This window comes from Schistocerca gregaria, chromosome 6 (genome assembly GCF_023897955.1).
Source record: "Schistocerca gregaria isolate iqSchGreg1 chromosome 6, iqSchGreg1.2, whole genome shotgun sequence".
Lineage (NCBI taxonomy): Eukaryota > Metazoa > Arthropoda > Insecta > Orthoptera > Acrididae > Schistocerca > Schistocerca gregaria.
In genome coordinates this window covers 33,628,834-33,655,364 of record NC_064925.1, presented here as the reverse complement: position 1 = coordinate 33,655,364, position 26,531 = coordinate 33,628,834, and the positions used below count along the sequence as shown (strand labels likewise).

At 38.5% G+C, this 26,531-nt stretch overlaps 1 protein-coding gene across 1 annotated transcript in view; it reads right to left on the bottom strand.

Moving 5' to 3' along the window:
• Nucleotides 1–13,472: 13,472 nt before the first annotated feature.
• The window catches only part of LOC126278037 (cadherin-related tumor suppressor), an 817,086-nt gene continuing 804,027 nt past the window's right edge, over nt 13,473–26,531 (bottom strand). Inside the window, 2 exon segments of the mRNA XM_049977779.1 lie at nt 13,473–14,968; nt 24,135–24,342. Coding sequence (XP_049833736.1) covers nt 14,618–14,968; nt 24,135–24,342 — 559 coding nt within the window. The 3' untranslated portion in view covers nt 13,473–14,617.

The window sequence follows — 26,531 nt, the reverse complement described above, 5'->3', positions numbered from 1 at the left end:
TGGACACTTCCCTTGTCGAGAGCCCTTCCTGGCACAAAGTAACAATGTGGACGCAATCGAACGGTATTGACCATCTAGGCATGTTTGAACTACAGACAACATGAGCTGTGTATCTCCTTCTTGGTGGAATGACTGGAACTGATTGGCTGTCGGACCCCCTCCGGCTAATAGGCACTTCTCCTCTGGCTAATAGGCGCTTCTCATGCATGGTTGCTTTTATCTTTGGGCAGGTTAAGTGACATCTCTGAACAATCAAAGAGACTGTCTGTGATACAATATCCACAGTCAACACCTATCTTCAGGAGTTCTGGGAACCAAGGTGATGCAAAACTTCATCCAGTTGAGCAAGCTAATAGAATCACAGTAGCAAATTGTTTAAATAACTATTTTAAAGATATAGGAAAACCTAAAACACTGTCAAATGATAATGAACCACAGTTTACCAATTTTAAAGAGTTTATGCTATGGGGAGGAGAACATCATGTAACCATATCAAAGTATCACCCACAATATAATACATGTGAAAGAGTAATGAAAGATATTGGCTGATTATGTAGAGCGTATTGCTCCCATAAACATGCCATATGGACAAAGATGATACTAGAATTCCAGGTCATATTGAATGGGTAATCCCATATGTTCACTGGGTTATCACCAGTAGAGATAATGCGTAAGATATTTATAGGGGAGCTGCTATTAAAATTCTTTAGATGGCTCCCTGCCAAGGAAGAAGAGGCAGCAGTAACAGACAATAAGATAAGTAGCAATTTACATGAGTCAGCACAGTGCAGACTACGTAAGTTTAACAATATAGCCCATGTACCTAAATTTAACATAGATGACTTAGTTTTAGTAAAATATGTCCATCATAGTTCCAACATAAAGAAAGAGATGATTGTGTTCTTTCCACACTAGTGCAGACCTTCTAAAGTGGTGGAATACCACACTCTAAGGCACTGTTACTGATTGATCTAGATAGAGACCATGATAATATGTCAATACAGTTTTGCAAATTCAGCACAATAACCACCATTGGAAGTTCGAGTTAATGGCTTGGGTATTTCTTCTTTCGTTTCTCCAAAGCAATTCCTTCCCCTTCCAGTGTTCTATATTGTGTATCTCTTACTGTTCTATCTTACTTAATAACTAAATTGTATCCTTATTCGTAAAAGCAAGGATATAACATTAAAAGGTGCTATGCTGATAACTGAAATTTTCAATATTTATTTAAGTATTAATAATATGTAGTATTTTCTTACAGAAGAAACATATAAGTATCTTATCGATGTGTGTGTGTGTGTGTGTGTGTGTGTGTGTGTGTGTGTGTGTGTGTGTGTGTGTGTGCGTAAAAGACGAACAATACAAAATAGTAAGATTTCTATTAATGTTATATGGGAGGATGTTTATGGGTTAATGATAGAGATGCCAATGAAAATTTGCTATTTCGTTTTCTTTGTTTCACTTGTTGTTTCTTTCTTTCACTTGTTGTTCTTACTCTCCACACTAACAATAGACAGGGTCTGAGATAGCGAAGTTGTGACACATCTGTTCAGTAGAGGAGACTGAACAGCGTCACATCTGCATCAACATCTATACTCTGCAAACGACCATGAGGACCGTGGAAGGGTATGTCCCATTACACCAATATGTGATATTTAAATGCAAAGAGTGCATAAAGGAATGTTCGTGACATCTTTCATCTCAGTAGGGGAATTTGTAGTTTGACATGCATTACTTGACAAAATGAGTATGTTCCATTGAGGATGCTCATGCTGGTGAAAGATGGCCATGTCTCTTATAAACATTTCTGGAGTGAGAATAATCCACTGCATACATTCATATCTGTGAATTGTGCAGGTGATGCAATATTCATTAACATAACATAGCAGAGGTTACCTTGGTGGATATCCCTTGAAGATGTTCCAAACACCTCAGAGGAAATGGACATGCACTAGGCTCTCGCTAATCCGGCCCTCAGTAGTCTGGCCTCTCATTAATTTAGCGTACATCTAAAAACACATGCACAATGAATTATCATGGACAATAATGCTTAATTAAACAATGCTTTATATACTGTATTTGGAATTGTAGCTTTCTTTACATTTCAGAATCATTTCTTCTAAAAGGAAACTCGTTATGCTAGACCTCAAGCAGAAACTCAAAATTTTAGGTAAGTTAAAGCAAGGTTCTTCACAGAAAGTCATTGCTGTTGAGTTCAATGTTGGATGAGCAACTATTTATGACATAAAAAAGAAAGATGATGTTATGTGACAGTACTCAACACAAATGGATAATGAGTTGGGAAAACGGAAAGTTATGCAAAAGAGTGAGAATGAAGAACTGGACGTAGCTGTTTATAGATGGTTCATACAACAATGCAGTAAAGGAATTCCAGTCAGTGGCCCAATTATAAAGGAAAAAGCAGCTGCATTTAACAAACAACTTGGTGGTAGTAACTTGTTTGCAGTGAGCGAAGGTTGTCTATCAAACTGGAAAAAACGACATGGCATTTGGCAGATGACAGTCAATGGGGGAAGTCTCACAGCTGATGATAATGATGCTGATGAGTTTGTAAGCAAGGTACAGAAGATAATAGAGGAACAAGATTTAACTGCTGATGCCTTGTATAATGCTGATGAAATAGGACTCCTTTACAGGATGCTTCCTTCAAAAACATTAGCTTCCAAGAACGAGAAGAAAGCTCGTGGTTACAAGCAGCAGGAACAGCATGTAACATTAATGGCATATTGTAATGCAAATGCGAACCATAAACTACTGCTTATGGTGATTGGAAAATCCCAACATCAACGTTGTTTTCAACACACTGACATAAATACTCTACAAGTTCAGTATTGCGCTCAGAAGAAAGCGTGGATGGACAGACAAATATTCTCTCGGTGCTTCCATGTAACATTTGTACCAAAAATGAGAAAAGAGTTAAAAAAGATAAAGCTTCCATTGAAAGCTAGCCTTATAATTGACAGTGCTCCTAGTCATCCTTCAGATGTTTCTCTAAAGTCTGATGGTATACATATACAAGCACTCTTTCTCCCACCTAGTGTGGCTGCCCTAATTCAGCCCATGGACCAGGGAATTTTGGGATCAATTAAATGTCATTATCAACATTCACTTCTCATCTCCTTGCTGAACAAAAGTGAAAACAACTGTATCGAGACTATGCTGATGGTGTGGAAAGCAATTAACATACGTGATGTTGTTTTCCAAGCAGCCGAAGCATGGGGTAAAATGAAGAGTGCTACCATAATGAAGAGCTGGAGAAAACTGTGGCCATTCATTGATGTCAAGTTTTATCGAGTATTGAGTGACACTGATGAGCCAGTCAATTTGGAATTATCAATTACTTTGTACACTGACATGTTCCACAACCTCCCAGGAGGAGAAGAAATTGATGATGGAGATGTTGCTTAGTGGCTGAATGAGGAAAATTGTGATATGGACCTAACTTTAACAAATGAAGAAATAATCAAAATCACACTAGAAAGTAATGGTGAAAGTGATGAAGAAGAGGACACAGAAGGAGAGAGCATGAAGATTTCTCGTACTGTTGGTGCTGAAGCTGCCGAGGTCTTCCTGGAGCACATTATGCAACAACCAGATACATGCAGTACCGATGTAATGATAGTAAAGCAGTTGCATGATAAAGCATCCCACCATCACGTATCATCATTGCGACAGATAAAAATTAGGGACATGTTTCATATTGAGTGATATGACTGTGTAATTATGTACAGTATACACTCTAAGTCTAAGATTTCTTTGAAAATTAATGTATTTTTGGATTTAATAAAGTATATCCTCTGTGATTTAAAATTGTATCCTTTGGTTTAATGATATACAGTACACTGTATCCCCTATGTTTTCAAAATAAATGAAAAACAAAATAGATGAGTAAAATAAATTTCACACACTCAATAATCGAGCACTTCAGCTAATCCAGCACCCATATGTGCCAGGAATGGCCAGATTAGCAAGAGTCTAGTGTTCTACTAAGTAAATGCTCAAGACAAATGAGGACTGTAAATCTTATATCTTAAGTCGAATTGGATGTGGTTGGACATATTGATCCATGTGTCTGAATTTATGAGTTACTGATATTTGGATCTGCCTTCACAATTGATGTGAATAGTTGGAACAATAAAGAAAATTATCGTTGAAGATGTGTTCATCATTCAGTAGCTGGAAGTACTGACACACTCTTTTACAGCATCACCCTGCCTAGACACAAAGTCAAGAGGAATAAGTTCACTTACTGCTATGGTACAGAGTAGCCAGGCCATGAGAACAAAACTAAAAGGCAACTGTATTGGAAGAAGAACAATCAAAGGTAACTAGAACCACATCTCACTGACAGATCCACCATGCAGTATTCCTTACTCATGCTGTTACAGCCAAGTTGCCGCACACATGTGGGATGAAACACAACAATGGACTAGTAGAAATGGAATAAATACTTAACGGGCAACGTCGGGTTCTCAGCTAGCAAAAAATAAAAAATTGAACAATATTATTGAAGTATATAAGTTCTTCATATAATAATAAAGCATTTCACATATCTGTATCTGCTTTTGTATCACCAGTAATTTAGAATAAGTTTTTATTTTTATTAAAAAAAAAAGGATTCAAGATTTGTTAAGTAACATTTCCATTTGATAATAAATACAGAATAATAAACAAGTGAGAGTCATATCCATGATTTTGCAATTACAGAAACATTATGCAGTGGAAACAGCTACCAGTCAATATGTTAATTATTATGTAATATTTTGTACTTGAACTCTGCTTTATCTGTCATTCACCTGGGGTCAAATCATGCAGGTGTTGAGGAAAGTGGACAGGGAAGGTGGACCTTATGTAACAATAGCATTTTCAGTGGGTGTGAGGATGGAGAAAATGGATCATGGTATGGCAGAAGCTGCAGCACATTTGACAAAACCCACTTTATCTCCAACTTGGATTGAATAGCAATGTAGTCACTGTCCATTAATCAGGGGTGCGAAAATAATACAAAATTCAGAAACTAACCCTTCCAGACTTATCCACTGAGTTCCTGGTAATTCCAAGTATAGCAAAGAAGTGTTTTAGTAATTATAAAAATAACCGAGGAGTGTAACAAATCACCAGTAGTGCAGCAACTAGCGTGTCGTACTCTGGTGAGACTAAGTTGAAATGTTACACCAGACCAGAGAGAACCAGAGTCCTTCCTTGGCAGAATCAACATTAATTAATTCGTAAAGCCCTGAAGCTCTGCAAATTAAGAGAAAGAGTCACAGAGCAAAAAAGTTAAAATTTTAACTGTGCAAGAAACAAGATGGCCAGACGATGATGCAGTGTATTCTGGAAATTAGACTACTGAAAATCAAAACAGACAAAAGAATCCTTAACAATACTATAAATGGTTGCATTTGCAGTTTCACAAGACAGTCTGATGTGCATAATTGAAGTAAAGTCTGCGAACAACAGATTAACGCCAATTTGTCTGAAATCAGCAAATGAAATGCATACAGTAATTAATGCATAAACAAACCCAGGAACAGTAAATAAGTCATGAGAGGTTGTATCATTTCCACAAATTTATATTAAAAGTCTAATCACATTTAAGGAAAGAGACAAATACAGGAAAACAACTGGCAGTTTCCCAGTGCATGTATCAAAATGGAAAGAGACTTGTAGAACTGTAGAAATTTCAGCTTCAAAGTTGTCAACCATTTTAAGAAATAAGCCTAAAAACTACAGACATGGTACTCATCCGACAAAAATATAGGTGAATTCCAAAATGAGCAGTCTCTCAAGGATATTTTAAATGTTCTACTATACAAATGATCAAATATTGACACAGGCACCCACCTAACCTGAGTGAAATTACCAAGTGATTAGCACACTGGACCCAGGGCACACTGGACTCACATTTGGGGGAACAATGATTCAAATCCAGACACCCAGATTTTCGTTTATAGCAGTTTCCCCAAATTGCTTACGGCAAATGCTGGAGTGGTGCTTTGGTACAGTCATGGCCGATTTCCTCCTACATCCTTTCCTAATCTGAGCTTGTTTTCTGTCTCTAAAGACTCATTGTCAATGGAATGTTTAACTCTAATCTTCATTCCAACTGAACCGAAATTTTAAACCCAAAAAACTCAGCAGAAGGATGTCAGTGATTTCAAAATTCGATATTACTAAATCCAGTCATTGTTACTGGCAAATGAACATGAGAACATGCAAGTGTAAAACTGGGAACAACTCACCAAGTTCATGAACAGTCCTCGAAACTAAATTCCTTTAAGGAGGTGGATAAAATATCCTTAGGGGAATGGAGATTGTGAATAGGCAATAAAATCTTGGCACAATGTGTTCAAAACAGGGAATAGTCACAAATCAGAAAATACTCATAACACATTCCTGGCACTAGAAAAGAAACTTTGAAATTAATTAGACAAACAAAAAGACAATATGGAAACAGTCAACACTGTGAAATTGAAAAAGACTTCCAAAAAATCAACACCAGGACTTCAATAACAGAGAGTTGGCAAGCATCAACCAAGAAAATTCAGAGAATTTTTAACAAATATTTTAGAAACTTCTAAATTTCTCTGAACCCACAGAAAGATTTCAGCCAGAAATTCCCCTAAAAGTGAATTCAGATTCAACAGTATCAAATGAAGAGGAAACTGCTGGACATATTAAAAGCTTAAAAAATAACAAAACATCGAGTGAAGACGAAATTGTTGCTGAAATCCTGAAATGAGCTGTGCCTAAAAACTTAAAAAGCAAATATATCGGTCATACAAAACACTTGGCAAGCTGAATGAATTCCAGAAGACTGGAAAATTGCATTGATACATCCACTACATAAAAATGCACATAAGACATATGTTAATAATTAGTGGATCCGTTGAATCGCAGACAAGTACAAAGAGAAAAATTCTAGCATTCTTTTTCTCTGAAACTCAATGTCTCCTCTATGTGGTGAGTAGCAATCTATCTTTCCATATTGTTATAGCAGATAAGTTGTGGTAGAATGTTAACTTAGGAGTTAAGGACACCACCACTGAACAGCAGAAGGACTGGGTTGTCAACAGTTACATACATAAACAAAATAGAAGGAAAACTAGCTCTAACTATCTCTCTGTAAAGGGACATCCTCCTCTAGCATTACTTGTCCTCAAAGCAGTAGTTGATACCAGAACTGATTTTTGAATTTTGGACTGGTCAATATTATCTCAACTGTTATCTGAAAAAATTCATATAATTTTATACACAATTTGTTACATTTGAAGCTAAAAACTAAGAAACTGAGTTACTTTATTTTTATTGTTACAATTGATAGTACTACCTCTGTATCTACAGTTAAATTTATTTTTTTATAAACATTATAAATTACTAAATATTTGGCACACTTAAAATTTATATTATTAATTACGAAATCTGGTATTGTTTATTATGTATATTTCTCGATTCATTTATAAATCAATAGAAATATATTTGTCAAGAAAATTTGTAAAAGGTTTGGAATACTGTTGTTATTGTTAATTGTTAATATGAGAATTGTTATTTGTTAATATGAGAATTCAAAAGACAGTGTGATAGAGTAAAACGTGAAGCGAATAAACATAAAAAAAATCTGCACAAACATTCATCAAATTTATTTACGTCAATTGGAACATGGGAACCTAAAATGTGAAAATTTAAGCTTCGAGAATCAGACCCCTAGACATGAAGAACTGGAGCCAACTACCAGAAAAGAAGATAAGTAAAAAGCTTATTGTAAATGTTACTAGTCTCATATTTTTTAAAGTCTTTACCATCAACAATAGCAGTGACAACAACAAAGGAGGGAGGGGAGATTACAACACACACACACACACACACACACACACTACTGCACCTGGTGGGGGGGGGGGGGGGGGCAAGGGGTTTGATATGGCCTAACAAAGGATTCAATCTGAAAGCCAGCAAATTCTCTTGTGCATAAGCCTGCTGACAACAGGCTAACTTTCGGCTGTTTGATGCCCTGTGTGTCCACCCTTGAAGTGCATGCAACCAGGATAGTCCAAGTGCCCTATAGTTGCATTTCCAAGTTAGTGTTTTACATGGCGTTGACAGTGGGCTACACCATGCTGGAGGTCAGAGCAAACAATTTAAGGATGGGACCTCATCTCATCGCCTGACTGTTCATTCTGAAGATAACTTTTAAATTGTGGAACACTTCCTTTTTTTTTGGGGGGGGGGGGGGGGGGATTAACAGTGGCTTATAAGAGGCAGTACAGGAAACAAAAGGAACTAGTCAGATGAAAGGGAAGGCTAGAGGGTGTACCACCAATCATTACAACAGCGAACTGAGCACCTCTTGCACTTGACTGTATAGTCGCATCTGAACTTGCAGATTATTGGAAGGAAAAACTACTTGACTACAGGAGTTTGCTATGAATATGATATTTGGCATTAATGGTCACTCCTTCATGTGTAAAACAAATTACTCTGAGAGATATGACACCTGTATTTTTTTCTCTACATAAATGGTGCTATACGAAATATATAACATTGCTGTCAAACCATTAGCTGTTCACCTAATCTTCCACAGCCTCTTTTAGTAACATAGAAACGCTAATGGTTACTACAAACATGGAAGCCTTATACAGGGTATCCCAGGTGGCAGTAAGAATGATTTGAAGTATAGTAAACATGGGCTGTAAATGTGTGCCTTAAGAGATATGAGCACTTGTTCAGTAGAAGATTTGTGTTCACTCTAGCGAAGATGAAAAAATGCCCGTTTCTCTTAAGTTATGGACTATAGAGCCCATGTTTACTAGACTTTTTGCTTCAAATGATCACGCCCATTATATCCTTTATTACTGCCTGACCATTCCTCCTGGGACACCCGGTATGTATACATTAATTAACATTATTGAGTGGAAGAGACATAATGGAAAAAAATGGTAACTGCTTTCCTTATAATTGAGGTACTGAGCACAAACATGACTAAAATTGGATATTGTCCTTCCTCAGAGTTAGCTAACAAAACCATGAAGTCGTAGGTACACAGCTACATTGTCCCGACTTGGCCAGTCTCGTTATAGTGCCGGAACAATGTAGCAGGCCAGGCAGGTCAATGTAGTCATGGAAGAGTTTTGTTAGCCTTCAGGAAAGACACTGTCCAAAAGCTTAGGAATAGTTTTAATCCCATGCCACAATTATATGGTGCATAGTTACTCTTTATAGCTCCTTCCACTATGTACTTACCCTTCCATAATTTATGACTGATATGTATAATTAGAGTATGCACTTGAGTTTTCTGCTAAATGTAAACAAAAGACATACTCAAAAAATGCACTCTGCAGTAAAGCAGCCTATCCAGGGTGTATACACGGACAAGGAAAAAAAATTCCTGGATTTTTCCCGGATTTCTCAGTTGAAAATACACTTTCTCCCAGATGAAAATACATTTTTCTCTGTGTTATGTGAGAGTATACTTTTCCTCGGCACAGTAAAATTTATCAGTCTTTTGAATGTTTATGGTTTTACACCCCGACGTAGAATTTCACTTTAGAAAAATAAACTCAAGAGGGGGGTGAACACGTTTTGGAAAGATCTTTGATGTGCAGCAGCAACGTGTACTCCGCAAATTTTTGTGTTATGAAGATATAAATTTGAATTCTACCAAATACCGCATGTTACTTTCCAAGGCATTGAAATTGAGATTGTGGCGTGCTTTTGTACGCCAGTCATAGCTCATGTCATGTGATCTCGCCAGCTGATGACAGCATAGGACACGTTATGTAGTCAGCCAATAATAAGATCACTCTTAAGTAGCGTGAACACACAAATAAGAAAAGTTGATGGTTTAAATTAATATCCATAGAGTTGCTGCAAGAAAAACCAAGGTTTCACATATAATCGTAGTTTTTAAGATTAATAAGCTGCAAAAGAAGCCAAGCTTCCACAAATAATGTTGATCATTTTTGTGTGTGTTACAATTAAGATATATCACACACATTTGCCAGTAAAATTTTTAATAACGACATAAATGTTTGATCATCTGGGCTCTGGGCTCAAAATTCTTCTAGATGGTCATCCTCAAGGAGTTGATTTTTAATTGAGAGTCAAAGAAATTCATCACACATTCTAGCATATAGTTCATCTTGTGTAAAAGGCAATTTACTTTGAAACTAACGCTATTCAAATCTCCATCCATAACATTTTCCCGTGACCTGTTAGAAACTGATTCATTTCAGCAGTTGCCGTAGAGTGCCAGATAACAGGCGCCACCGCTCTTGCGCAGCTACGATAACACAGGAAGCCGGTACGTTTGTATGTGTAAAAAATTAAAAGATTTTGCACTATGTCACAAAAGAAACAAGACATCAGAGGACACATCAAGTTCATCAATATTTCATGAACCATACAAAAATGCATAATTGGGCTTAAAGTGCACATTTGTATGTCCAGATTTGGATGTAAATTTTCTTGAGTACCAGTACTTTATTATGGCATAATGACATGTGAGCTAGAAGATGGAAAACATGCACTTAAAATGCAGGGAACAGTTGAAACTAGCCAACAGTGTGAAATTACACACTTCGTTTCAAATAAATTGACTGCCTCAGCACAAAAGGTTAATAAAAGTCAAATCTTTTTAGCAAAGCGACAAAAATAACTTCATTGTTCTGCAAGGTGATTAATGCTTGACTGTCAGAAAGGTGGAAATAAAACCTGAAAATAATAACATATTTCAGCCTTCCATAATTATGTGAACATATTTTAATTCATTTGGTAGCTCCCAGCCACAGAAATCCATTTTGTTTTTATTTCATGTGAGAGTAATAAATGAAGAGGAAACAGCAAAATCACTAAACGTAAACACGGCTCACGTGGAGACTACCCACCACCCCACCACAACTCAGACTCCTCTGTTCATCAGCCCCGGATCTATGATATTTCTGAACTGGGGCAATACTAGGTAGTGGCGCCCAGCCACACATCCGTAGCCAGAAGTGGGAGAAGGAACTACTCCTACGCGACTCAACTGTGCATGCACAAGAGCCCGCCCACAACTGCTCAAACGAATCTAATGTCAACAGCTGTCACTTTTGACACACTTTGCTGTTGGCAGACGCTTATATGAGTACTATGTTTTGTTGTTGTATATGGCGGATTTCCTTTATGACTTAAGTTTTATTTTTGTTTTTTCTTCCTCTTATTAATGTATTGTTGCTGCAGTATTATCCTGCAGATGTGGGATACAGTAATATCCTTTGTTGGAGTATTGGTTCTTACCAGTCAAAACCACAAAAAATTAACTGCAAACTAAAACAATGAAACATTCCTGTAATTCTAAAAGAAATCCTGGGTTTTTTCCAATTTTCTCCTGGCTGAAAATTTCCCGGGTTTTTCCCAGATCTCGGTGTCCCAGGTCGTATACACCATGCTATCACAGTGTTAATCAAAACATAATCAAAATAACAAGGCGAAAGATTTCCAAATTCAAGCTGTTTACACCTGCGCATGCCTAGGCTTAGACAATGTAAATAGTACATTGTTTTATCAAACAATGGAAAATCAAGGATGGACTGTACCAATATTATGAAAAGGATAGTTGGTACGCACCTTATAACAGAGATGCTCAGTCACAGACAGGCACAACAAAAAGGTTGTCAGGAAGTGAGCTTTCGGCCAACAAAGCCTTTGTCGAAAATACACAACATACACAGACACTCACACAAACGCACTTCACACACATGACCAGTCTCTGCGAGCAGCAGCAGTGCAAGATGGGAGAGGCTACTGTGTGGTGGGGATAAAGAGGAGGCTGGCATAGGCAGGGGGAAGGATAGCAGGGTAGGGGTGGGCGATGGTAAAGTGCTGCTTGTGGGAGTGTACAGGGATGAGGTGGAGGAATGGTAGGGTGGCTAGATGCAGGTGGGGTGGGTGGCGTGAGGTGTAGCAGGAAAAGGGAGATGTAAGAAGACTGAGAGTGCGTTGGTGAAGCAGCTGTGTAGTGCTGAAATGGGAACACGGACGTGGCTCAATGGGTAACGACAATGACTCACAAAGGTTGAGACCAGGAGGGTTACAGCAATGTAGGATATATTGCAGGGAGAGTTCCCACTTGTCCAACTCAGCAAACCTAATGTTGGTGGGAAGGATCCAGATGGCAAGAGCTGTGAAGCAGTCATTGAAATGAACATCCTGTTGGGTGGCGTGCTCAGTGTGGTGGTCCAGCTGTTACTTGGCCACAGTTTTGTTAGTGGCTATTCATGTGGACAGACAGCACAGTGGTCGCAGCTTGGCTTGTAGATCACATGACTGGTTTCACAGATAGCTCTGCCTTTGGTGGGATAGGTGATGCTTGTGACAGGGCTGGAATAGGTGGTGGTCAGAGGATGTATGGGACAGGTCTTGCATCTAGATCTATTACAGGAATATCAGCCAGAAGGCAAGGGGTTGAGAGCAGGGGTTGTGTAGGTTCGGTGGGCAGCAGAGTACCACTGTGGGAAGAGTAGGAAGGGTAGTGGGTAGGACAGTCCTCATTTGAGGGCACGAGAAAAAGTAGTTGAAACTCTGGCAGAGAATGTGACACCTTTGCCCCAGTCCTGTGTGGCATTGAGTCATGAGGGGAATGCACCCCCGTGGCCAGACAATGGGACTTTGGGAGGTGGTGGGTAACTGGAGAGATAAGGCATGGCCGGAACTCTCCCTACAAATATCCTACGTTCCCATAACCCTCCTGGCCTCAACCTTCATTAGTCATTGTCATTAGCCATCAAGCCCGTTCCCTGTTTCCATTCCAACACTACACAGCTTTCTATCCCACACTCCATCTTTTTACTTCTCTCCTTTTCCAGTATATCTCACCCCACCCTACCGTCTAACCTCCCAACTGCTTCGAGCCGCCCTACCGTCTCTCTACCTCATCCATGTACACTCCCTCAAGCAGCACTTTATTGGCCCCCACCCCTACACTGCTCTCTCTCTCTCTCTCCCCCTCCACACGCCAGCCTCCTCCTTATCCTCACCAATTAGTTGCCTCTCCCATCACGTGCTGCTACTCGCAGTCTGGTCTCAGCAGCCAGACTGTGGTCATGTGTGTGTGAGTAGCATTTGCACGCAAGCAGGTGTGTAGGTTTTTTGCCTATTTTCGACGAAGGCCTTGTTGGCCAAAAGCTCAGTTCCTGACATGCTTTTTGTAGTGCCTATCTGTGATCATCAACTCCGCTATATGGTGAATAGCAATTATTCTTTTAATAATATTGTTACATTGTTTCATCATAGAGCAATAGAATCCACATTAAATAAACATCTGATGGAAAAATTGTCATCATTCCTCTGGTAAGGTAATGTTGATATGTTGGAGAAAATGCAATTTTGTAAAATGGGACTAGAGGAATAAATTCACAAGCATATTTTCTCCCAAATGTTTTGATATATCTGTGTTGTGAAATAAATTAACACACATGGAAATTTGTGTCATCTTCCGTTGTTTATTATTTCACATCTCTCGCATTACAACACTCAAATTTAAACACTCATTCACACAGGCAAAACATTTGGCACTACCTCTTTTGGCTAAGCACAGTGAGTTACTGAATATTACATACAAATGTACAACTTCACAATTTTCATACAAATAAACAGACATTGACAATATAAAAATACAAATAATATTTACAAGTAAAAGTAGCATGGGGTACTGCCATTATACGTTTTTTTATAATTATATAGTACATCATAAAATTGGCAATATTTCGTTTTGTACCATACTGTTTAATGGACATACAAAATTGAGCACACCTAGTGGGCAATTTTCCCCACAAAATAGTTGCCTGAAAGTGGAAATATACTGTTCTGTGCCACTAACTGTGAATCTGCAAATGAATAACAGTATTCTCGATAAGAGAAAAAAGAGGGAGTGAAAAATAAACGGTCCTTAATTATACAGTAAAACAAATTTAAAGGGATGTTTATATTGTTCCAGTCACAGGTATGGTAAATAAACCAAGCAAGGATGATGAAAAACGAAGTTTCAAAAACTTTTGAGTAAATACTATAACATAGCCAGAAGCACAGGGTGACACAGGACACAATGGCACAAGAGGTATGAACATTTACAATTATTTACAGTCTGCAGTTTCTTTTCGTGAATCTGCTTGTACATTTCTAAGGTTTGGGGTGCATTTACAACATGCATTTAATGTTATGGACCATTTACATGGGAACTGCCCTCATTCAATATGCAGAATGCAGCACTGCAACAAAATGAGGTGTGCTTGTAACTTGACGCAAGGCTGCCTTATGGGGACACAAATTGACCTGAGAGTTGTAACTCCATTGTGCACAGAAAAGTCTCTTGCACTATTCACTTAAAATATCACAGTATGCAACATCTGAAACGTACTGTCTGAAATATTCTGGATAAGTGTCATTGTTCTGAGAAAGTACAGGAAAACTTCCTCATGTACAAAACAGAAACAGTTTACCAGAAAGTCAGACGTTCTCTTCATCACCTGCAAGTAAACACATAATCACTGTCTGCAGTTCGGCGCAAGAATAAAATGTCTCATTGCCCCTTTTGCACAGCCAAAAAAAGACAATGTCATAGCTGTCAGACATATTCTTCGGACGGCTTGGGTGCACTGTTCGGCAATCGCAGTGATGCGGCCACTCGCGAGTTTACAGAGTCTGGCAGTTCAGCAATATCCTTGAAAACACCCACTAGACTTTCAAAATTGGGACCCCAGTTGAGCAAATAGTCCCAGCCGAGTGCCGCAGCCGATGACGAAGGAGACCCATTGTGTGCTCTGTACAGAGATGCACCGACATGAGTCGACAGGTCATCATCAGACGCTACCAAGGTACTCAGCGAACCTCGGAAGGATGAGTCGAAACCGTCGTAAGACGCAGGAGGCACTGGCGGCAGTGGCGGTTTACCCTGATCTGCACCAGTTGCTGAAACCTGCAAAAGTAAACCTTCAGAACCTGAACTGTGGCTGCCAGCACAGCATAATAAAAACCAAATGAAATACACATAATTAATATATCTGGTTCATCATTTTGAAAATAACATACAGAATTCACAGTCTAGGTCACAATTTATTCTATTTACACAGATAACCCTTTGCGGCCTGACAACTAGCATCAGATCTCCAAGAGAAAATAAAAATAAAGCTATTGGGAATTCATGTAACATGACCCCAGAAATGGAGAAACAAGATAGCCTATCACCTTATAATAACAGAGAGGACACATAGTTGTTAACTGAATTTACTAACAATGTTTGTGATAACCCAAATAATCTGTAACAATTACAAATCTTACCACTGATAATTGACCGTAGCTGAAATGTTGGAATCTGTAGACAAATATATTTGTCAGTTACATTCCACAGTTATGTTAATAAACCGACATTTGGTGCAATAGTTAATGACTATACATAAACAAGTTTAATTACATAGAAACTACTATGTTAGAAGTGGTAGAAATAATGGAAAATATGTCTGAAAGTAGAAACAATACAAAATAAAATGTATGCAAAGAAAAACAAATTAAGTGGATGTGGCTGTTCAAAATCATAGCCATCAGTCATCTCACTGCACAGTCAGTCCATCAGGATGAAGTAGACATGTAATTCGAAGTGGGCAGGCTGTCCATTAGCATTTGTTGTAGTGGGAGCCATTGGAACATGTTGGTATCAGAGAGCTGTGTGGATATTCTCACTGTCAGTGGCAAGCAGCTTGTAGAATGACTACAAAGGCTTATGACGGGAAACAAATTTTGACTAGATGCCACAACATTGCAGTCTGCTATGGCAACTCTTCAAAATAAGCACTACAACAAAATCTGAATAGTTAACTAAGGGATTTCTCAAAATTATTTTTAGATTACTGTTGATTATTTAATGTACTCTTAGGGTGCCTTCTTTGACATTTTTGAAGGCTTTCTGTAACAGTGGTGCCACCTATTCACTCATCGCACATGTCCCTTTATGACCTGCTTGCTAGTGATGATGACATCTGCACAGCGCACGGTTGTGAATGTGAGTGAGCCGTGGCTCCCAGTACTCCAAAAGCTTACGGACAGCCTGCACCACTCTTGGTTCTGGAGCTCCTACATTGTGACGGACTGCATGTACAGTGAGACAGTTGCTGATATCAACTTGAATAGCCAGTTCCTCATTAAACCTATATTTCTTCTGCATATATTTTAGTTCTTACACTTTCTATTTTCACATATATTTTACATCACTTCTAACATATCAATTTCTGTGAAATTAAACTCTTTCATTTACAGATATTAACCATTGCATGAAATATCAATTTATTAAACAACTGTTAACTGTAATTGGCTTTTTTACAAACCCAAACCCCATATATGACAGCATTTTTGTACATTTAATTGCTGTCATAAAAACACTTACTTTTTGAAATCTGTCACCACCTCCTCCACAATCATCAAGATTTGCATATCATATGTGATAAAGTGGTGTTTTGTCCATTAGGCAAGTCCAGCATTCTCTATTTCTCCCAGTTTTCCGTGATTCTTTTTGCAGCTGAATATGAGGCATTTATCTTTATGTTGTCAGTTTGCTGCTATCTTCTTCCTCTAGCCCCTTTCAAGTCACCATTCCTTCTTATGCCAGCCTTCATTATCCAGTCTCTTATCATCAAGTATTCTAGTCAAATTCTTTTTCCACCTCAGTTCCAGAATTGTTTTTCTCATTCATCCTTTGTGACATAACATAATTTGTATTTTATTTGTCCATTCCACACTTTCCATTTTTCTTCAAATTCACATCTCAAAAGTGTCCAAGATTTTCTCCTCTCTCCACCACAGCATCCATGAAACAAAACTTCACTATTCTTTTCCTTTTCTTAACTGTTTTTTTAATGGACCACAGACAATATTCCTACTCTTGTAAAGCATTTCTTCTACAATGGCTATGGTGCACACGTTTTAACTTGGCAGTCAGTTAAGAATGTAAACAAACACGGACTTAAGATTGCTGGGGGGGAGAGGAACAGTGCGAGGGAACGAGCCCTGCCTCCCTCTCAGTGGGTTGGCTGCCCCTGTGATTTGTGCTTCTGTCGAAGAAGAAGTGACATAGGGATCGCCTTACTGAGGTAGCGCTGCCTGACCTCTCCTGATATCTTATGCAACCATAGGTTGACTTCCCTTCCCCCTTCCAACCTACAACTAGCACAATCAAGTATCCACACTATACCTTTGGTTTTTATTTCTAGATTACATGTCATATATTGGTTATACTGAATGCTATGTACCTGAAGCTATCAACATGTTTCCCTAACACAATGGAAATTTTTTACATTTATGTTATTTGTTTCTCATGTAAAAACTATTGCCTCGGTGTTCCTCATATTTATCTTCATGGCTGGTGTTCCATTCTTTCAACAAGCTGTTGGTTGCCTTTTCATTTTCACTTAGTGGTAACATGTCATAAGCAATTCTAATACCGTTTATATCTTTGCTCCTTTCCCCAACAATCTGTAATGGTCCAGTTGTGTCTCTGTACCTTTACCCTTTCTGAAGCCCAAATGTTCTTTATCCAGTTCTCTCTCAACAATAAAGTAAAATGGTTTATTCATTATTGTCAGTAGACTTTCTTCCAAATGAGGTATCAAACTAATTCTCCTATATTTTGCACATTTAATGGAATTAGTTTCCTTCAGCATTGGCACCACTATTGTTTCTGTGATATTATCTGTCCACTCATCTATCTCATACGTGGTATTGCACAAATCTGTCAATTGAAGACATAAAGTCTGAATATGAGTTCAAAATAAATTTTTGTACTTTTTTATTACAATGTTATATCAAGATTGCAATTTTGATTTCATTAGTAACTTGTTTTGGCTATTGCCATCATTAGATTCAACTTTACATTCGTTTCTTCAGATATGTTGTATCCTGTCAGCATTTCTGCCTTTCCTTGGTTTAAGCATTTAATAAATTCAACACCTTCCACTGAGTGAGCTTGTGCAGTGCTCAGCACAATGACTCACATTCGGGAGGACGATGGTTCAAATTCACATGTGGCCATCCAGATTTTGATTTTATGTGATTTCCCTAAATCACACCTCACAAATGCCAGGATTATTTCTTTAGAAATAACACAGATAATTTCCTTTGTAATCCTTTTGTAGTAACAGTAGGCAGATTGAGATGGATATATATTGTAGAAGTTATTTAGAGATAAAAAGGGTTGCACAGGATAGACTAGTGTGAAGAGCTGCATCAAATCAGCCTTCAGATTGAAGACCACAACAAGTATGTTTCTAGTTGGAAGATTAAATGATGCCCATTTGTAGTATAAGAGGCTCTAACTTTTAAGTCAAGTTTTGGGCAAACCCTTTCTTTAACACGCTGTCATGTAAATGTGTGATTGTGTGTGCATGCATGTGATGCAAAAGAAGCTAGTCACAGACTATAAAGCGCAAAAGGAGCTGAAATAATTTTTTTCATTTTCATCTCTAAATTCCTTTGCAGAATACAAATCAAAGTGAAAGTATAACAACATGCAAATGACAAACTGTAGAGAAACTATCCCTTTCCAATGTAGACAGTCACATACGGGTCCAAGTGTAGAGGTATGGCAAATTTTAAAATTTTCTGTGAAGTGAATTTACCATAGCATACAAAACAAATGAACTGTTAATGGTGCAACAGCTTCAAGACACATCTGGGTGCATATAAAAATAAAGAAAAATTGTATTTGGCTGAAAGCAGTACATCGGTGTTAATATTTAAAATCTGCCATATGAAAGACTGTTTAGTTAGGAACTGACTTCAACCATATCTGATTCCAACATTTCCTTATTTCCTATCTGGCTGCGCAAACTCATGAAGTTTGAAAGAGCAACTTGATAAAAAGGAATGTGAACGAGGATGTTACTGTAAAAAGGTTATCTGAATGTGCATTATAAGATGGTTATTTGGAATGTAAGTTTTGTTAATTAACTAAAAAACACTAGTACATTAAGAGTTTTTTTATTGTACAGGGTGTTTCAGAAGTGATGGTCAATACTCAGGGATATGACGGGAATGATCATTCGAAACAAAAAAGTCAAGTAAACATGAGCTCTAAAATGCATACCTTAAGAGCTATGAGCAGTTCCTGATCTTTGACAGTGTGAAGCAAATCTGGTCTATTGCAAGCTCTTTGCTTTCCATATTTTGGGAAGTGGTGGTATGGACCAAAACAAGAAAAAAAGACCAGTAAACATTTGCTCTAAAATGCATACCTTACCAGCTATGAGCACCTGTTCATCTTTGGTACTTTGTAACACAACTCTTCTAATAAACAAGTGCTCATAAGTTTTAAAGTATGCATTTTAGAGTACATGTTTACTGAACCTTTTTTCCTTGTTTTGGTCCATACTACCATTTCCCAAAATATGGAAAGCAACGAACTTGCAGTAGAAGAGATTTGTTTCACGATATGGAATATCAAGAATATCTCATATACGTTTTAGAGCCCATGTTTACTTGACTTTTTTGTTTCGAATGATCATTTATGTGATATCTCTGAATATTGACCATCATTTTTAAAATACCCTGCAAGAGGGGTCAGGTGGGAAGAGATAGGGGTGGGAAAATACACTGTAGTGCTGCCCATGGGAGCATGCAGGTATGTGACGGGGACAGGATAGTAGGTTGTTGGTTACAGTATCAGGAGGAGCTGGGAGGGGATGGGGGGAGAGGAGAGAAGCTGAGAAAGGAAAAGGTTTAGGCAAATGTGCTGGGGATAGAAGGCATATACAGTGCTGGAGGGGGAGCTGACAAGGCATAGGGGCACATAGAGAACAGGAACAGCAAAGGTTGGGGCCAGGGGTGTTTGTTGCAGAAATGAAGGATCTGTTGCAGGGAGAGTTCCCACCTGTGTTGTTCAGAAATGCTGGTGTTCATGGGAAGAATCCAGATGGCACAGGTTGTGCTGCATGCACTAAAATCAAACCCATCTTATTACATGGTTTGTTTGGCAAGGGGTGGTCCAGATCTCTGTTGGGCGTACCTTGGCAGTGACCACTGGTGCAGACATGCAGTTTGTCTGTGTAAAATAGAGCACACTGATTGCAGCTAGCTCGGTAGACTACATAGCTCATTTTGCAGGTTGCCCTGCCTGTCATGGGATTGAAAAATGCCTGTGGCAGGATAGGAGCAGGTAGGGGTAGGAGGATGCAAGGAAGAGATGTTGCAGCTATGTGTTTTGCAGTGATATGAGCCACAGGGCTACAGTTTGAGAGCAGGGATGAAATAGGGACGGACAAGGATATTGCGTAGGATGGGTGGCTGCTGAACTATCGCTATGGGAGAGATTGGGAGGATAGTGGGAGGGATACTTCCCATTTCAGGGCATGATGAGAGGTAGTAGAGATCCTGGTGCAGAATGTGACTTATATGCTGCAGTTCCTGGGTAGTACTCAGTCAGGAGGGGTATGCTCATTTGTGCCAGTCAGCAGTCACGGGGAGGATGGTGACTGGGGTGGACAAGACATGAGACATCTGTTTCTGGACAATGTTGGGAGGATAACTGCAGCCTGGGGAGGCTTGAATGAGGCTCATGGCACATTTGGAGAGGGGCTGCTCATCACTGCAGATGTGACGATCTCAGGTAGCTGTGGCGATAGTGGTGCAGGAGGTGGTGGATAATGAATGCTGCTCTAGTTTCTGGTGGACAAGGGTTTTTATCTGGGAGATAGGTAGCAGGGCACAGAAGACATGTTGCAATGGAAGGGGATAGGATGGTGGACTGTTTGATGAAGCATCAGGAGAAGTGTGCTGGAGGGAGGGTGGGGGACAGGATGAGAGATGTATAGAAGTGGAAAGGACTCTGCAGGTGAGATGGGGAGAGAGGGGATAGCATGTGAGTGTTAGGCTAGATTGGGAGCAGGGAAGGCAACAGAGGCAGGTGGAGGTCAGGTACTAGCCCCCAGTGGAGGCACAGTGGCTGGAGACAACAGTGGTTTTGTGTGTGTGTGTGTGTGTGTGTGTGTGTGTGTTTCTTCACTTGATGAAAGATTTTTTATGATAGGTAAAGAAACCTCTATGTGGTGAGCAGCAACCAATCATAGTTCATATTGTTATTTCATCCTGAATTTTCCATTGTTTGATTTGTTACACAACATAAAATTACCTCCTATACTGAGGAATCTTCAATACTGAGGAAAGAGTTTTTCAATGACCTCATCGCAGAATTCTGTTGTCTGCTAGTTAAGCTCCATTTCAACACTTTCTTTTAACTAGTCATTAATTGCAAACCTCTCTGACTCTTGCCATTTTTTCCCCCATGGAAAAAGATGAAAATCAATGGGCAAAAAATAAGGGCTTGATTGGAAATAAACTACAATTTCCAGTTGAAAGTGTAAGGCAAAGTTTGTGTGTGTGTTTGCAGCAGTATGGGGTCCACCATTATCGTGTACAAAAACACCACTAGCCCAACATCCTATGCCTTTTGTTTTGAATGGATCTTCCTAGCTTGTTTATGGTTTCATAAACTATTTCAAATTTTACTTTGGACCGCTTTCTGTAAAATCAAAATGGAGTGCTTCCTTTCTCCCCAAAAACAGTTGTCAACAGCTTTGTGCTTAAAATGATTTTGAAGCCTAATGTGGTAAGCTATTCTAGCCCCACTCCAATGAATGGTTTTTTGTCTCCACAGTGACATATGCAACTTATGTTTCATCCCGTGTCACAATGTGATTGAAGAATTCATCTCATTCTGTATCACATCACATCAGAACCATTAGTGAGGCTCCCAACCTCTTTGTTTTGGGGACAAACGGAAGCTCTGGGATCCATCATGCACAAAATTTGTGGTAACCAGGCTTATCAATCACAAGTTTGTACAACACTGTCTGCAATATCTGAGGGAAACTGACTAATAATACTGTAATAGTGAACTGACAAGTTTCTCTTATTCTGTCATTGACCTTTGCGACAAGTTCATCTGTCCACTTCTTTTTGCACCGCTAACATTTGTCTGACAATTTCTGAAACAAGCAGCAGCATTTTCTTGCAGCAATATCAATCATACTGTTCCTCTGTAAGCACGAAGTTCACTAGGAATGTCTGTAGCTCTCACATTTTTAGCACACAGTAAAGGTGTTACAGCACGTATTTCAGGTAGCATGATTTTTGACGATAGTGGCCATTTTAATTTGCAGTTACTGCACTAATAACAGTTCAATAACTTTCCACAGCTCTGCCAGACTTGTACTGAGCCATGTGACAAAGCCACACTCAAACCATTATCCCCTATCCTCCACACACCAGACAGCATCAGAATTTACTTTTGGAACAACCTTTGTAGAATGCCACACAAAAACAGTGAACATGTTTTCATTTAATTTGGGGCAGATCTGTACACGACAGAGGAAGCTAAATTTCTTTTATAAAGGTAAACACATTTCTTTACATTTAGCACAATTTTAATAATAATGTTGATCTGACTGTGTTCTACTTCATTTTCCAAGTTTTAGAATATGCTGATATATAATCCTGTCACTTTTCTCTTTAGCCTAGAAAGCTGTTGTCACAACTCATAAACTACTGTGAACAGCCAATGACAAGACTACATACAATGCCACTGCTGATTCTGCATCTGTCTGATTTATGTCTCAAGTGACGTTTGCTTAAAAGTGCAGAAAACTGCCAGACATGGCTGCTGTACCAGCAATCAACAATTACCCTGACTATTGTTGTTTGTGATGTACTTCTCCCTGCTGGAAAGAGATCCTAACTCTACTTAGGATTTGTAACGTTTTTAATAGAAACATAAAAGTACTTTGAGGATAATTAATAGGTATGTCTGTCTTCATTAAAAAACTTGAAATAATGTATTCCCTCGAATCTAAGCCGCACCTGAAAAATGAGACTCGAAATCAAGGAAAAAAAATTTTCCCGAATCTAAGCCGCACCTGAAATTTGAGACTTGAAATTCAAGGGGAGAGAAAATTTTTAGACCGCACCTCCAAATTGAAACAAAGTTGGTCCATTGTAACATGAGACACAATTTAGGTCAAATGGATGAAGATACAGCTACAGTAGTTTGGTTCAAGTCGTAAGCTTAACAGTTAAGCTTTACCAAGTAGCCATTGCTATGTGGCATGTGCTCCATCCGTATTTGTACGGGTACCATTCCTTTTTCACGTGCTTTGTCTGGTTTGAATCAATTGTATATTTGCTTTGATCTGGTAAGTGCCGTCCTCTTTGTTATAGGTGTCTACATCACTCTAAGCTGAAACTGCATTATTGTACTGTGTCATGCAGTGTTTGTCACTTTCTGATAATGAGTGTTTACGACCTGTTGGCGCTTGCAGCATGGCTTGCTTTTGTGCAAGCTACCACGGCTTACAATTAAAAAACAAAAGAGAGGAATTGTCTCATAAGCGAAACAATGGTAAGAGACTACTATTTGTTGGTACTTACACTGCTGCTTTCTTTGATAATGATCAACAAGACCCAAATAATAGACTGGATATGATAGAAGATGTTCTGAACGACAGTTTAGCGAAAAATTTTCTCCATTTGAAAATCTTTGCAGGAGCCTCTTTAGTACACTATGTTTTGCACAGAAATTAGAGTCATCTTATATTTAAAAATCTAGCCAATTGCCTTGCTTCATTTCTGACTGTATCACTATTCAGCATAAGAATAATATGAATATAAACATGACATGATAGTATATTCTTCTGCGTTTGCTGTTGTCTCACTCTAGTTTTGTAGTTTATTAGGCAGACAGGATTTAAATGAGATAGTGGCAAACACGAAAGAATGCATGGCATAATGTTTACATTCTTCTACCTTTTCTTTTAACTTACTTACTGGCGCAGAGGTTTTGGCGCCAGTATTTATCTTTGTGCCTGCAAAGCATGCCTGTGTAACACTACATATATTCGACGGCAGAAGTTAGTTGTGGCGGCACCTACCAACATTGTTCAGACTTACTTTGCACTCGATTCTAAGCTGCAGGCGGATTTTGGATTACAAAATCTGGGAAAAAGTACAGCTTAGATTTGAGTAAATACGGCAAGAGCAACATTCTGGGATGAATATTTAGCCATTTTCAGCAGCTGTTTGGAGAATAAGTGAATGGAGTGCATTACCTCTCCTGCTCCTCGTGTCTTATCATTTGTATTGTCGTACTCAAACTCTGAACAAGTGAACGAGTCATTGCCGCTCTCATCCGTCGTCGTAGAGCTGGCATTGTCGTCAGTGTTGCACCCGTGCTGGGTGGGGGATCCCACTACACCGGGACCTCCTCCACCATTCACAGCCCCGGCCACTCCGTGGTGCAGATGAAGTGGCTCTTTCCTGTTTGCAAAAGGAGCAAATGTTTTTTATCTTTAGATAAGTATATCAAATGACTTTGCTTAAAACTACATGAAAAAGTGTACTTAACATTTATTTACTATATAGAACATTAAATATAAACTTCCCATATCAACAAAACCTTTTAAATTTAACATTTACAAGGGGTTGCTACTACATTATTCTACCAAAAATGCACTGCTTTTTGCTCTACCTGAAGATAAGAATGTTCTTTAAGATTACTTGGAATACATCTCAAAATTTTCTCTTTTACAGCCATACAATACTACTCCCTTCTTGACAACAAAAATACAAACAGTATTATATTAGCAGTTTTATAGGCCAATGAACAATGAGTATTGTAGAAGACCTTCAAAGCCACAAGTAATATTTTCTCTTCTTCAAAATGACAGCTAGCAATTGTTCAGATTTGTTTGAGAGTGTAGACAAGAATCAGGAGGACTTACAGGCTGCCGGCCGAGGTACCCGAGCAGTTCTAGGCACTAAAGTCTATAACCAAATCCTGCCTCGGGCATGGATGTGTGTGATGTCCTTAGGTTAGTTAGGTTTAAGTAGTTCTAAGTTCTAGGGGACTGATGACCTCAGAAGTTAAGTCCCATAGCGCTCAGAGCCATTTGAACCATTTGACTCACTGGCTCACCGCAGAGAAAAATTTCCGGTAAAGGAAAGGATAAAGGAGAGGTGCAGTGGAACTAAGAGTACACCATGTGTTTAACATCTGAGGAAATAAGGTAACATTTGAAGAAATGTTCGCACATATTTATCTCCAGAGCAACAGGTAATGTTTTCCTTTCAGCAAACTAACAGTAAATAAATGTTTGGATTTGTTTGAGAGTGTCAATAGTAATCAGCAGCATTCACTGGCTCACTTCAGAGAAAGGACTTGCAGCATGTGTTGTAACACTAATAACCAGCTCTGGTACTATATAAGTATCATTAAAATGTAAATCACATTGCCAATCGAAGATCAGAGTTTCTGGCACCCATATGCCTGAGATACACGAGTGTTTATATAGTACAATTAAAATGTATACATATTGTCAATAAGTAAGTCAAAAACCCAATAATATGTCCAAAAAAGATAGCTAGCAAAGAATATATTTTAGGATCATGAGAGTTGTTAACTTCTTCTCATGGAAACAGAAATTTAAGGCCATCAGATACACACCATACATGGACGAGCATGAATATATCAGTTAAAAGCAAATGTAAAATTCTGTTGATGAATCATGATATTGGTATGAAGATCAGAGAATAACTAGAAAAATGGTTAAAGTAAAATGACTTACACAGATGTTTGAGAAAATTAATGATTATATAAAGACAAGTGATACTTTGGATGAGGAATACATCAAAATTTACTAAACATTGTGACGACTGCTTGCTGTCTTCTGTTTGCACTGTAAATATCTATATTCCTCACTTAATACTGGTTCTTGGAACTTTCTAAGAAGAATTTAATGGATTAGTAGACATCTATAATTTGCCACTTCAGGTTTTTATTTTAGGATCAGGATACTTGTTAACTGTCCTTCACATAAACAGAAATTTAAGGCCATCAGACACACACAATATCTGAATAAGCGGAATATACCAGATAAAAGTGTGAAATTCTGTTGGTGACTAAAGATATTTTAGTACTTCTTTGACACATTCCTGTTGATCAAACTAACTGTGACAACTCCTGCTGCTCTTCCTTCTATAGCTTCAATATCCCTTCTAGTCCTATTTATAAAGGGTCCCACAAACGTGGTCAATATTTCAGGCTGGCTTCGACAAGAGTATATTTAGAAATCTCCTTGGTAGAATTTCATTTTCTTGAATCCTACTGATGAATCACAGTTTACCACATGCTATACCAACAACTCAGACTTAGTGATCATTCCATTTCATATATCCACAAGTTGTTTTCACCCAGATGTCTGTATGAGTTGACTGATTCTAACCATGACTCAACATTTAAAGCAACTTACAATCTTTTTATCATTCTGAAATCTTATCAAGATCTGAGGAAATACTTGTGCAATGTTTTTTCAGACAGTACTGCATTGAAGATAACTGCCTCATCTGCAAACAGACTGAGTCTGTTAATAATTGTTTGCCAGGTCATTAATATACAAAACTTACAGCAAGGATCTCCTAGTACACTTCCCTGGGACACACGTGAAGTT